Source organism: Chrysoperla carnea, chromosome 1 (assembly GCF_905475395.1).
Source record: "Chrysoperla carnea chromosome 1, inChrCarn1.1, whole genome shotgun sequence".
Taxonomy (NCBI): domain Eukaryota; kingdom Metazoa; phylum Arthropoda; class Insecta; order Neuroptera; family Chrysopidae; genus Chrysoperla; species Chrysoperla carnea.
The window spans coordinates 38,376,322-38,392,192 of NC_058337.1; the positions used below are offsets into that span (position 1 = coordinate 38,376,322).

Sequence of the window (15,871 nt, forward strand, 5' to 3'; positions counted from 1 at the left end):
AAATTATTTACCAGAATATGATACAAATAAAATAAATATATTATGTATCATCCTCTAAAACAATATTACTGACTCTCTTCACCTGAAACCCAATAAATTATTAAGGCTAAATCCATATCGATAGGATTATCGTTGTGAATACTATTATAAAAATATATAAAAAAACAAAATAAAATGAAGGATTAAGCCTGAAAATAGAAGATTCATTTAACATTAGAAGCATAATAATTGTTAACAGTACACTAAGTCTTACTTAAAGTCCTCACAGAAATGCTCATCTTAATTTGAATAATGTATGTTTGAGTCAAATTTATCGATAAATTATATACGATACGTTTTTTTCATTTGAAAGTTGGTTAATTGAAAATTGGTAGAGTTGTTTGATGAATAATTGATGACAATTTGACGAAAATCAGTCTTTTGAAATCTACTCAAAGTTTGACAATAGCGTGGAAGCCCTAGAAACAGTAAAAGCTATAAATTTCTACAGTAATACGCTAAAATGAACCTGCAACTTCCTTGTATTTCCTTATTATGTTATTATGGATATAATACAAATTATGAACATAAGGAGTAACCAATTCCGGTCGCGATATGCTAAGGGTAGCGGGCTCGATTCCCACCGTTGCAACAAAAATAAATTAATTAATAGTTGTGATGTGCTGGTGTAGTGAGTGCATCGTATATACATGAAGGAGGTGCACTCAGCCTCTAAAATGAGGAGTGATAAATGAAATTATCAGCGGAAAGGTGGTAAAACATATATATGGTATCACAATGGGCTCTATAACCTAAGTGTGTCCTTCGTGGACTGCCAATATAACCTAACCTAACCTAAGATGCAGAATTATAGATGAGTTTTTTTAATAAGACTGATGAGCGTTTAACGTCTTGAAGTAAATTGTGCTTTGTTTTGTAGCTTAGATATTGAAGTTATGTTGTAAAAAAATATCGTTTAAATGTTCACCACAGCTTTTTTACAGGCTTGAATTTGAATGTAGAAGTTTTCAAGTACATCCATTCTATGACTGGAATTATACGTTCAATATTGATTTTTATATCTCCACTTGTTTGTAAACTATTTCACACCATATTTACCTAAAAAAAATGGAACAAAAGTTAAAAGAGTCGTGATTGTAATTCTTCACAATAAAACATCAATGTCTACGCTTCAAAATATAGCAAAATTCACTTTGATTCGTTGCGTTAAGTTATTTATTATACCATGTATATGAAATATACCAAGGTATACTAAGCTTAGTCCCGAGTTTGTAACGCTTAAAAATATTGATACTATGACACCTATGCAAAATTTTGGTATAGGTGTCATAAAATCGCCTAATTAGTCCATTTTCTGTTGCCTGTCTGTCGTCTGCCTGTCTGTCATCACGATTACTGAAAAACGAAAAGTGATATCAAACTGAAATTTTTATAGCGTGCTGAGGACGTAAAAAGTGAGGCCGAGTTCGTAAATGAGCAACATAGGTTATTCGGGTCTTGGGTCTTGTAAACCGTTAGAGATAGGACAAAAGTTGAAACATTTTTTCGTAAACATCACTGTGTAACTGTGAGAGCGCAAATTATGCGCAAATTTGTATAGTTTGTATTATATGGGAATATCATTTATATATGTGTAACATGTATGTATGTGTAATGTGACAGAGTAATCAACACTGTCTATACATGGTATTTCAACAATTCACTCAGTCAACTGTTTGTTTTCACTTGTTTTTTGTTCAATTATTAAAAAGTATCATTCTTATTGTAAATTGGGTCTTTCATGATAATTACTGGCTTGTGATTTATAAGTCAGGGTTTTTAATTTCACTTGTTTTTTAGATTGAAAAAAAAGTTGTGCCTTCTTCAATATGCATTAAAGTTTATTTTAAACAAATAGTTGCGATCGTAATCTCTGTTGAAATTACTTCTGGACGTGAAATATTACAACAAAATTGCATATGATTTGTCTAATGGCATCTTTAAGTGGAATGTTGTTTGTAGGTATCAAGTAGACACGGTTCATCTTATTATGAAATATTACATTATATCTTTAGATTGTTTATTCTAGAAATACCTGTTTGTTTCAAATCTATTTTGAGGAAGGGAACATTTTAAAAATATGCTGATTGCAAAATTTGATAGTATAAATGCCACTGTAAAAGTGCATAATAACTAATAATTAACTCAAGTTAATTCAACTAATACCTACAATAGTGATATTTTCTAACTAATAGTTACAAATAGTGATATTTCATATTATCTACAACCCTTTGTATATGTGATAGAAAAAAACACTAGTTAAAAAATTCTAAGAGTTATTATCTGTAACATTACATGTGTTGAGTACTTAGAATGTTTTAACTGTTAAAATACCTTGTATAGAGAGTGTTGAATGTCAGCGCTTGCATTATTTTTAATAAATTAGAAAAATTTTAAAAACCAACAGAAATATAGCGTCCTTTCGGCCGCCATTTAGTTGACGCAACGTGCAAATTCCTATTTTTTATAGTTTTAGACAAAATGGACACCATAGTTTTGTCCTAATTTGCGCCTTCACGGTTAAACTATTATGTTTACAAAACATCATTTCTTTTGTTTTATATCTAAAAGCTGACAAGATTAGTCCTACAGATTCAAGATTCAATTGATCTATGTTGCTCATTAACGAACTCAAACAAACTTTTTAATTCTTGAGCTTGATATATCTTTTCGTTTTTGAGTTATCGTGTAAAAATATGTTTTTAGGCTATTGGAAAAATGAATTTAAATATACCATGGTTTATATATATAATTAAAATTCGCATATGCAGATTGTTTGGCCTTCACAGCAATTTTTTTGGAAACAGAATTCAGTAACATAAAAATTTAATTAACAAAAAATTCATTAAATTAAACTTGTTTAATAAGGAAAATCAAAAATTAATGTAATACAGACATTAATTTATAATATCCTTCATTAATTAGTTTAAAAGCTTGTTTAAGGTGTGTTCATAATCTTCCACATAGAGTGGAATAGAATTATTAGAGAAGACAATGCAGTTTTATTTACGAACAACTATTAATAATGGCGTTAGTTGATAGGAAACTTTATCAAACGCCTCTAAAAATATGAAAATAAACGATGGCTATTATTTCAAATTTGTCTTGGCTTATTGAAAAAAAATAGAATATGAAAAAAGTTACTATAGAAACTTGCTGTTAGTTTACATTTTGACAGTAATTTGGAGTGTGGTAATACGATACAAATGCGGTAATGAATTTCTGAGGGAGAAAAGTAGTTCTTATCTCACGGGCGTAGATAAAGAATCGAAAACTATTAGAAGAACTTACATCAACTCAACACAAAGATATTCCAGAAATTAGAATAAATGCGTACGGATTGGATTATATAATAACATGGAGGTAAAAATTTAAAGCAGAATAAATGTTGGAAGCTTTTTTAAAAATCGGAACTACTAATCAGATATTACCAATACTAGTAATGTAATTATCCCGTCAGTGGATAGGTAGATTTGCCTTATGACTAGTCTTGTCTGCATTTAATACACTGCGTGTCCATAATAGGCCACAAAAAAGTACATAAAAGAAAATATGACGATGTCACATATGGAGGCGGAGGCGTTGAAGTACATAAACTGCACTTACTAATTCGAATATAGTAATAAGTGGTTGCGAAATTTTACTGTGGAGCTTAATTAAGCTCTATTCGCACCGTGCGTGAGTTTTATTGGAGGCGTTTCCATGGTAACGATACACTACTTTAATTATAGAATTGTATGGATTGCATTTATGACTTACATTGAAAATTTAATTTTATTGTCTCACAAATTAAAATAAATAATTATGATAATTTACTTTTGAAAAATAATATTTGTACAATTTGATTTCTTATTTTCACAACTTTTAATGCATTAAGTTTGTTTAAACTAACATGTAAAGAACTGCAAATTAGTCATAACAGCCTCCTTTATCGCCAAAACTTTTCACTGGAAGAGCTGGCATCGTTTTTATTTTCCCTACTATGACTACGAACACAACGAATAGTGTATAGAAGACTTTACCATATTGGTGTCTAGAGAAATTGGTGTTTCAACAATAAACTTGACAACTAAAAAAATTAGTGAATACGTCAGCGGTGATAAGCGCAGCGACATTACTCCCATCACTCTAGGATCGATAATAATATGTATGCCCAAAAATTATAATTTTATTAAGATCATATGCCAAGTATTACATCATCTTAGACTGTCTGTGTATGGTTATTTAATATATATTTTGATTTTATTTATTTTAATTATTATTATCCAATGTAAACCCCTAAAGGTGAATTAAATAGTAAAAGATTACATGAATATATTTAAAAAAAAAATTCAATATCCAAGTCAAATTTATGCATGCAAATGTGATGACTAAAATTATACAAATAGAATGTTTTTTTAAGTATATGCCTAGCCGTCGTATATCGATAAAAAAAATTTGCGAAGTGCGAGATGAACTGACGTGAGAAGGGTTCCGTGTTCCGCCAAGAATCATTGCTATCATATCAATTTGTTGTCTGTTAATTTTAAAGCTGGAAACAAAGTTCTTAGATAATACAACAATAGAGAGCAAGAGAGATATTGAGAAAACTGATTCTTTTAGATTCTGGTCCAGGAAAATCTTTAATTTAAGCCCAGGCAGCTTATAATTGATATATATCTGCTTATTTTCGTAGTCTCATAATAAGATAATCGGCACTGTTGGTTAAGGTCCAGTACTCAAAAAAGCAATGTAACTGTAGTCAAATTTCGAATTTCAAAGTGTCGAACTAAGGACACGGCGTTTTGTTTGGTGGCAGAGAATAATCGGCGACGTTGGAAGGTTGACTACCTTATTAGTAAATAAAAAATAACACAGTATTTAAAAATTAGTCCTTCCCAGAACTTAAGAAGTATTCTGCATATTTAGCGCTTTCAATAGATATGTCCTATTATATAATAGAAAGATTATTACTTTTTTGACAATTTCATATTCCTCTCTCCTATAAAAGTTAATCCTTAATTCTGTATTTTCCCCAAATTTAAAAATACAGTAACATCCTACAAAGTGGAATTTGTATAAAATTTTTAAAAAACAATTGTATCTATGCCTAATAAGGAGGCGAGTTGATATGTCAATATGTCTCATGTTATAATTGTACATTTATTTAACGTACTTCCAAAAATCAGAAGTCGGTCGTATCCGTGATTGGGACTCCGAGCTTATTTGTACTGAACTTTTATCGTTAAGTATATTCGGAGAAAACTTTATTCAACCAAATGTGAAGTTGGTAACTATGACGTAATATTAACTTGACTATGATGAAAGACATTTGTTTTTGTTTAAAAATTTTGAGATAACAATTATTGTTTCATTTTAATATTATTATTTTGCCTTATATGGTCTAACGTTCATTATGAATTATTTTAAAGATTCATGCATGCGCTCTTAAAATATATGCTTGTAAACTGCAGGGTGGAGCAGCGAAGCGTACGATTTTGTCGAACAAAAATCCTATCAATTTTTCCAAATTATTCTTTTTTATTATCTTAAAATATTAATATATTAATATATTATCTTAAACTATTACTAGGAGAGAGAGGAACTGTACCAGGATAACCGAATTATGGAACTTATAACGAATCTTCTTTTGGAATTTCATTTAAATGATTTCAGAATTGTTTTTTATATAAATAAATTTGTTAAATTAATGTTGAATTTCATTTTAACACATCAATTTTATAGTTTTGTTTGTAGTTAGTTTCTTTATTGCGTAGTATGGTTTATACACAATATTTTATATTTTTATTTATCAAATTTTTGGAATTTTATTTCGAAAATTGCTTTATTAATATTTTTTACATTGTAGTTATGAACTTTTTGTATTAAAACTAATACATAATGTACTTAACTTAGCTAAAAATTCCATTTATTGATCTTTTCTTAAATGTTTTTTATGTTTTTTAAGAAAAATAATTTGAAAAATTGATGGATTTTTGTTTCACAGCCTTTTCATAAACGTACACTTCTCTGCCCCACACCGTATTTAAATATATTTTAATGCAACTAAATATAAATATAGAGGCAACATCAAAAAGAGAGTTATTTCTGGTGTTTATTGAGAAATAAAAATGGTTCAAATAGACTTTTAAACACGCACTGAGCGAAGTTATGATAAATTATATCGGATATATACCTTCATGAGAAAAAGCCATAGTGTAATTTATAATTTAGAATACTAAAAGAGTTGGTTTTTGATGAGAAAGGAATGTATATGAGCTAACGCATAATTAAACATAATTTTTTGTTTAATAAAAATCTTAATGCGAAAGTTTAATTTGAGCAAACCTAGAAGAACAAAACAGTAGCAATGGTCTAAAAATAAGGAAACATGAGAATGAAGCGTTTCATTAGTTCTTAGAATACTTACACCTTGGCAATACAGATTGGAATTACAAAAATAATTAATTATAAAACTTATTTAAGTGATTAAAATGATTAATTTAATAAAATAGATATCTATCAAACGGTAATCCGACACAACATAAAATGAAATTGATGGATGATTCAAAATAAATTTTTATTGCATTAAAATATCAAAATTTTTAGAACGTAATTTATTACCAAACTGCGAAGGACATACTTTTGGTGGTATGAATGTAACAAGTGAAATTTAAAAATCCCCGGCAAATTTTTCGTGTACGGAACCCTAAACTCGCACTTGAAACATATATAAGATCACTCTCCATTAAATTATGTTTTTCCTTAAAGCATTTTGAAGATCGTCGCCAACTTTTTAGTTTTTTTTCTGTAAGGAACCCTTAACTCGAACTTGAAACATAGCTAAGAACACTCTCCGTTAAAGTACCTTTCAAATGAAACCGCTACGATGCCACAGACAGACAGACAGACACACACACATAGCGGTCAAACTTATTAGACTCCTTTTTTTTAGTTCGGGGGTTAAAAATGTATCTGAACGTCAAAATATTAAATAAAGTAAAATAAGCTTTGTATAACTTTGAAAATATATTTTCACTAATGCTGGACGTAGATCCCAGGACTTCTGGTGTACCTACCAAGCACTTGTTTAGCCTCTATCTAAGCTACATAGATATCTTTATAAATAAATAATATTGCTGTGTTTAAATCAGTTCTGGGAAGTTGATGATTTCGACCATAAGAGTCGCATTCACATGAATGGCTTGTTACTAACATGTGATGGAATTATTTTATGATTTACTTTTACTATTTACAAAAAATTAAATAATTATCTAAATGACCTTTGTGAAAATAAATGCTACCTTTAAATTCGGAGGTTAATACAGCTCATGAATATTGCTCATAATATTACTTAATATTTACATAAAATAAACAAAAATTAAAACTTATTATTGCTAATATTATGCGAGATAAAACTACTTGTTTTCCTTGATTTATGGCGGTTCAAAACATTTAAAAAAAAGACATTCATAAAACATTTACTACATAAATTTATTTTCATTTGTTTACATTTTAAATTAGATTTTTATCTAAACTGCATCAAAAAAAAAAAAGATTAAAAAAATCAAAATCCCGACTGTATTAAATAAAATCTGAAAAGAAAGAAACTACGCCAGTAGTTTACAAAGCGATTTTAAAAGTCGCAGCCCATTAATATCTAGACCGCCTCAAATCTTCCCAATAATGGGTTACGACTGTAAAAGTCGTTTTGTAAACTATGGCATTGTTTATTTCTTTTCAGATTTTGTTTAATACAGTCGAGTTTTTGATTTCTTTAAAATTATTAATTTTATTTTAAACATTTAGAGTTCCAGCACAAAAAAACCCTCTTATAATACATTATTAAAACTTTTTATTATTATACCATGTATATATGTTATACATATCAAGGTATACTAAATTTAGTCCCAAGTTTGTAACGCCTAAACATATTGATGCTACGAATAAAATTTTCGTATAAGTGTTCATAAAATCACCTAATTATTTCATTTCCGGTTGTCCAACCGTCTTTCTATGAAAACGATAACTCAAAAACGAAATGAGATATCAAGCTGAAATTTTTATAGCGTCCTCAAGACGTAGAAGACGAGCCGTTCGTAAATAAACAACAATGGTCAATTGGGACATAACTTTGGTGTTCATTTCTCCAAAATTATAAATGATATACAGTTGAAAATTTCCAGGTAGCTGCAACTAGTAGTCTTGTGAAACATTCTTGGAAAACGAAAAAAATTCTAGAAAATACTTTCGAAAATTTTCGAAATTTTTGAAAACCAAATAAATGGCGGCCGAAAGGGCGCCATAATAGTGTTGGTTTTTTAAACTCTTCTAATTTATAAAAAAATAATGCAAGCACTGATTTTCAACAATTTCTATACAAGGTATTTCAACAACTAACTCAGTCATTTGTTTGTTTTTACTTGTTCCTAATTAAATTTAAACATATAATTTATATGTATTTCTATAATATCCTTTAACTTATCTTTATTTTGATACCCTACTCGATGATTTGGTTAATTTTTTTTACTAACGTAAGTATTATTATTTCAAGCTAAAAATCCCCATTTTGTTAACGATACCTTAATTATCGAAATCCATCGAGCCGTTTGGAAGATACGAGGTAATAAAGAAATTTACAAACAAATATACATACATACATACAAAATACGCGCGAAAAACATAACCACTCCTTGACAGTGAATTTAATCTAAAATAAGTTTATTATTTGAGATTTAGCTTATCCATTTTGATGATGAATTTGCGGACAAGTTGCAAGTTAGAAGAAAGTTGTTGGGTAGCTACTTTAGTTTTCGAGATATTGAAGCCTGACGTTTTACATTTACACGATAGGAATATATATATAAAGGATAAATAGTGAAAATACTAAAGAGATCAATTTAATCATTTTTAATAGAAAAATAAGTTCTGCTCGGTAAAATAAAAATTTGGTTTTACCGATAAATGAATGCACTCATTCATTATTCACGTTTCGCAATCCACGTTGATTGTTTTTTGTCATTTCTAATAATTGCAATTTACATAAATTAATTTAAAAAAATATAACTTGGGAAAATTTTTATTAGCTATAATTATCTTCTGTAAAAAAATTATCCGATTAAAGCTTAGATCCAAATGCGATAAAAACTTTCGAGTAGTAAGTTATTGTTTTGAGCCTGAAAATCTGCAAATTTGAAATTTTCACTGAGTAATGAAGTTTCCGTACGGAATCAATTTCATTTGATTTATAGTCAAATTGGATAATCGTAAACATTAGATTATGAGGCCCATTGTAATACCGCCCTATTGCTAATAATTTCGGCTTCTCATTAATAATAAGAGGCTCAGTTATGACACCAGTATGTACTCCTTGCACCAGTCCATCATAACTATTTAAATTAATTTTTGTTGTGACGGTAGGAATCGACACCGCATCCGGCCTAGGTACTCCACGTATGCTGGTACCCATTAACCAAATTAGCCAATAAAGTTGACAATTCGTAGAAATAATCATTAGTTTTAATTTTTTTTGAAACCAAACACTTTTTTTCCATAATTATATGCTGGAAAATTTGATTTTCAATAGAAAGCTAAATTGATCTGATTTCAAACAACTATATCCACCACGGGCGGCTTGATTTGTTTGCGTTTAACGTGTTAAAGTAAATGTTTAACATTTTTTTGTTAGATGATAAGAATTTAATAATAGCATTATAAATCATTATAATTAATAATAATAATTAAATATTTTTCAACTTGTTTTTATTTTGTATCATAATAACTAGCATTGCTTTTACAGGAATCTTTTCATGACGCTCTAAGCAAAAGGTATTTACAATTTTTGCAAAAGTTCTATTTGGTATATTCTATTGTCACATTTTTTAGTTTAAATTCAGGAATATTCCACTGTTTGACCACTAAACTAATGATGGGCAAAATCAGTCTTAGCTTTGCAGTCTTATTCTTGGTCGCAAGGCTTGCAAGTACAAAACTACTGTAATACTTCAAATAAGTTCAAATTCAGTATACAGTTTGGCAACCATCTGGTTAGCCATTTAGAATACATGAAGTAAGAAGAGTATAACATATGAAGTAAGACGTTCTTATGCATAAAACAAAGAAAACAACACAGTGTTGTATAGCAAACACATAGCCAGACAGGTTTGGTGTGTCTATTGACAGCAATCAGACCACATAGGAGAATAGTGCATTGAATAAAGTATGATTACTGTCAATAGACACACCAAACCTGCCTGGCTATATGTTTGCGATACACGTCTGTGTTGGTTTCTTTGTTTTATGCATATGAACGTCTTATTTAATATATATTACTCTTCTTTCTTCATATATTATAAATGGCTAACGAGATGGTTGCCAATCTGTATAGAATTGTTTGCTAGGCAGAGCAATGTTATAATAGCGGAGGTTGAATTCAGCAAATAATGGGGATTTCAGAGACGCTCTTACCTCTACAGGTACACTAAATTGAGTTGGAGGGTTAAAAAACAGTATGTCAAAGACTTTTTTTAAATTGATAGTTTGAAAATTTCACTACATCTCCAAGTGTCCGGTCCAAAACCGGAAAAAATTTCTCTATGATTTTTTATAAATACATTTTTATAATCGTTATCGAATCATGACGTTGCACCGTCACTTGTTGTTAACTAGAGGTACTTGAGGAGGTAATTAAATAGAGATGCTTGAGGATAATTTTATAGAAGAAAGAATGGTTCCAATGATCGATTTTTCTCTGTAACTGCTAGACTATTTTATGATTAGACATATTAAAAGATTTATTTTATTTAAGCCGATATTCAATTATTGATTAGTTAATCGCTTAATGGATTTATTTCACAAACATCCATATCTATTAAATTTCTTATAATAAATTAATTTTTAATTTCTATTAATTAATTAATTTCATTACTGTCTGCATCCGTATTTCCAAAGTATTACAACATTGAAATTTTAAACTAAGATGTTAAGCGTGGCAACTGTTTATCTTTATCTATTTACTAGTTTAAAATCTTTATATGCAGATATTTAAAAAAAGTAAGCGCTATTTTATTACCTTTATAGTGTTAAAAATGTCTAAACAAAATAACTTTAGAAACCACTAAAAAAGATGTTGTTGATTGCCTTGCGCCAACCCCATCTGCTATTATTAATCGAGCACTGTTGCAAGGTAATTGTTTATAAATAATGAGATAATTTACGAACCAACATGAATAATTATTTGGATAATTTTTGAATCAACAGAAACAAGATTTGTTAAAACAGCAGTGTACACTTTTGAACTTTAATAACATTGAAATAATAATAATTTTCAGGGATTGAAAGTTGGTACTATTTTAAAGAATATGATTTTAGGATTAGAAAAATCATTAATTTTAACGTAACGGTAGAAAAAGACTAAGAAGTAAGTATTGCTGACTACAAAAAATGTGCAAAAGAAAAAAATTTTAAAGTATCAAAAATAGATTATTTTCAAGATTTGATTAACCATCGGTAGGTATTGAAAAAAATCATCTCATTAAAAATTGAAAAAAACAACTGGGAAAACACAATAAACAACAAACTTCCACAAATTAAAAATTGTAGAAATCTATGGGAATTCCCAACAAACTACACCCGGCAAGAAAAATTAAGAACAACCAGACTTTGCTTAGGACTTACAAAACTGACTGTCTACTTTCAAAAGCCCCAAGCACCGTCGAACACATCCTTATCGAACGTGCAGAAAATACATAAAACAAAGATAAAAAACAATTCGTCAGAAAATCTAAACGAAGTCTTAAGTAGCTCAACAAACAATCTACTCAACTTCATCAAACAACTTGTTTTTCTCTATCAATCCAACATCATAATTTCAACAAATCACACAGCAATCAAGCCCAACAAATTGTGAAAAAAACAAATCCAGCTGTTTATAGGCGATATAAACGACATTAACGATGATAGTAAGCGACTTCAACAATCGGGACCTATTAAAATCTAGACCGGCTCTTCCCAATAATATGTCTTCTAAATCTTCCCAATAATATACCCAGACTGTTAAAGTCGCTATGTAAACTGCATGTTTTTTTCAGTTTTTATTGAACGCAGTCGGGTTTTTCTATTTATTAAATTAATTTTTTTATTTTACACTTTTTAGTTATGATTTTCAAATTCGAATGATACTCTACTTACCATAGTTCGCCGACCTTCATTTACAGCTTATGTATGTATATTATGTCCTTTGTGGCGCTCTAGAAACCAAACGTGTGAGCCGATTTTAATGATTATCACGCCAATCGATTTGTCTATTTAATAACCATACAATGATACCCCACTTAACATGACTTTCATTTTTTTCTTTTTAACAATATGACCTCTGGTCGTCGCCAAATTGAATTTTCATTATTGTTGAATCATTAGTAGGACTCGCAAGGCTAAGAAAAATCAATTGACATAAGAATCATCACAATCGGCCTGCGCGTTTGGTCTCTAGTGTGCCACATAGGAACACACATACATGCATAAAACTCTTTGTCACAAAAATCGCAGGGATTTACATAGAGATATATACTAAAATGTGCTTTTTTTGTGGCACAGAGATATATACATATATACATAGACTGATAAGCACATTACCACGCCTTTGCGTCGCGCATTCGAGTAAAGACGGAAGGAAAACTTGAAATATTCGCCCTTTTTTTTACAATATTCAAAAAAAAAGAACAGCGTTTTAAGTAAATATTTGTGTTTCTAGAGCGACATAGCCTTCATCAGTCTAGAGTGGCCAAACACCCTAATCCGCCACTGAAATCTTTTTGTACCAATATTAAATTAAATCACTTTTGACTTTTAAAGTACGAATGAACTGTGTATTATCTTTTTTCGATAATTTTTTAGGATTATTTATATATTTTAAAATTTAAATTTTAATTATAATCAATTGTTTAATTTTATTTTTAATAATATCTTATTAAAATTAGTAATCATCTACGAACATTAAAATTAAAAAAAAAATTTATTATAAAAATAGTTTTATTAATTATTCAATAAGTTATGAGCTGTTCTTCTTGACAAACATTATTTTTCAACAAAAAGTTCCCAAATATCATACTAATAAGTCGAAATTTTTCACTTGCTGTTTTAGTGAGTTTTATTAAATGCCTAATAATATTGGGCTCTATAATTACTGCAATTAAATTATAATAACTTTGTATATTAGAACGTAAATATGTCTGCAAATATTAGGTTTAGCGAAAAAATGCTTTGAGGATAATCTTAAGTCAATTTTATTTTCCAATTTTGGTTATCATTAAAATTACAATATAACCTAGCAATAATAATCATGAAATTATCAGTTACAATCAATAATTATCGAATTAGAATTGCTGGTTTTATTCTGTCTATATTTATCTGGGATACCCTGTATAATATCCGTACTAAAGTTTTTCGTAGTTAAGAAAGAAAACTTGTAATGAAATAAATTATAATAACATTATTTTTTTCTTACAGGAAAAAAACGAATATTAAATGGCGTATCAGGAAAATTTAAAGCAAATGAATTAACAGCAATAATGGGTCCTTCTGGAGCTGGAAAATCATCATTGTTAAATATTTTAACTGGCTTTCAGTAAGTAAAATAATTAAATTAATAATATTTTGTTCTATTTTTAATATGATTATAAATTTTTTTTAATATGCAAATTATGCAAAATAACTTATACTGTGTGCATGATAAATTGTGTATGAAAAAATTCGAAGAAAATATTAAAGATAAATCTTTGAACGTGAGTTTAATGATCACGTGTATATATTTATCAATGTAATAGTTAATTATTATTATATAAAAAAATTATATTGTATGAATAAAACATAATAAAAATTTTAAGGTGACATGTTTTATGGGATTGTTTGCTTAGAAAACAATTAACTGAAGATAAAAAAAAACCGGATTTTCATTAAAATGAAAGGTTTCCAATGACCTAGGCGTGAAAAAAAAGGATGCGGTAATAAGTTAGGTTAGGTTAGGTTAGAGTAGCTGTCCTGGGGTGGAACACACTTAGTTCTAAGTGTCCGTTGTGATACCGAAAAAGGGTTGGCCCATCGCCGGCCACTACTCCATGAACCATTTGGAGCTGTTTAACGTCCACGGACTCCAGGTCGGAGGAGTCGTCAAAGAGAGGCTGCCTCAAGTAAGTCCATCTCCTCATGTCAAGCTGGGCAGTGGCAGAGAAGATGAGACATTGTCTTCTCCTCCTCACCACTGTGACAGCTCCTGCAGTAGTTGTGATACACTACCAGGCCCAGGTGTTCAGCATGCCTGCCGCCCAACCAGTGTCCTGTAATAGCCGCAACAACTTTGCGTACAGAGGCTCTTGGAAGTGATATAAGATCTTCGGAACGCCTGCGATTGTACTCAGACCATAAGGCGGTAATAAGTTTGCGAGGAGCGAAATAAAAATTATGTATCCGGGTCAACCTCTCGCACGGAATATGTTGCATTTGAAAGAAATACAGGTTTCCCTTCTTCACTACGCCACCACCAAAAAAAGAGACAAATTTCTTCTGGAAGCTATGAATTATAAAAATCAACAAGGCAATAGTCAGATTATTTAGTTCACAAATCAATTAAACAAATGCTTGTTACAAATCAGCAACTAAAAACAAAGAAACGAATAATTTTTGTAATTAATTATCTACTTATGCACCATCATAAAAGTAAGTTATATTGATAGGAAAGATTTTTTTAATCACTTCAGGTGATGAATTTTTACTTCACGTAGTTACAATAAAGTAGAGAATTTTTTATATCATTAGAAATATGCAAAATACGTTCAAAACTCCTAATTAGTTAACGAGGAAGTTATAGTAGAAATAACTTAAGTCCAAAAATCATCTTAGAGTATAGAGGCTATATGTAAAACATCGTTTCGCAAGAAAGAGTCTAGAATTAATTTCTGACATTTTATAGCTTCTTCGTTTTTTAATAAATTATAATTTAAATTTCAAATTTTATTATGGTATTAACATTCAGTGTAGCTTTATAGTTTGGCGTGTAATTTCCATATAAAATTATTTTGTACAAATTTTTCCACTTAAAGTCAAAGATCTGTTGTGGGTTATTAATTATTATTTACTGATCGCAAAGATACTTTGATACCTGTAGGATTTTTATAAAATGATGAGAATTCAATCCTGCCCAGAATATTTTAAATCCATTGTTTTTGTTGTGACATGATCTTATAAATCAATCGTTAGCAATGTTTAAAGCAAAACAAAAAAATTTGCTTATAATATGTGCCTGTTTTGTTATTCCTCTAAACTATTTCATCACGGCAGCCAATATCACTATTAATAACAATTAAATGATCTCTGATCAGTCGCCTGAAAAGGCAAATTTAAAAGCTAAGGTAATATATCAAAAAAGTTTTTTGTCTCACAGTTTTATTTAATGAATTGGCAAGTCAAGAGTATAATTTTTACTGCGCATTTTGTAGAAAAACATAGATATGCTTTCTTAAGTGATTTTAGTAAAAGCTCAGAGAAAATATCAGAAACATTTGTATAAGGCAATTTTGCCAGCAAATTAGAAGATGAATGAATTTGAATGATATGTACTTAATTGAATGAATTTGAATTTTGGGAAGTTTTAATTGGAATATTTTGGGTTTTATTATTTTCTGAAATATTTAATGACCAAATGTACAAAATATTAATATATTGAAAACTGAAGATTTGTGAGCTTTTATTACTGTCTTCGTTATGTAATAAATAGCACTTAGTAAGGCTTTTTTTGCTCTATTTTTATTATTATTTATATTATATTTTAATTACTCTAAATATTATACATATATAACTC

At 29.2% G+C, this 15,871-nt stretch overlaps 1 protein-coding gene across 1 annotated transcript in view; it reads left to right on the forward strand.

Moving 5' to 3' along the window:
• The window catches only part of LOC123297134 (ATP-binding cassette sub-family G member 1-like), an 82,104-nt gene that overhangs the window by 20,840 nt on the left and 45,393 nt on the right, over positions 1-15,871 (forward strand). Inside the window, exon 2 of the mRNA XM_044878800.1 lies at positions 13,525-13,642. Coding sequence (XP_044734735.1) covers positions 13,525-13,642 — 118 coding nt within the window. The remainder of the gene's footprint in view (positions 1-13,524; positions 13,643-15,871) is intronic.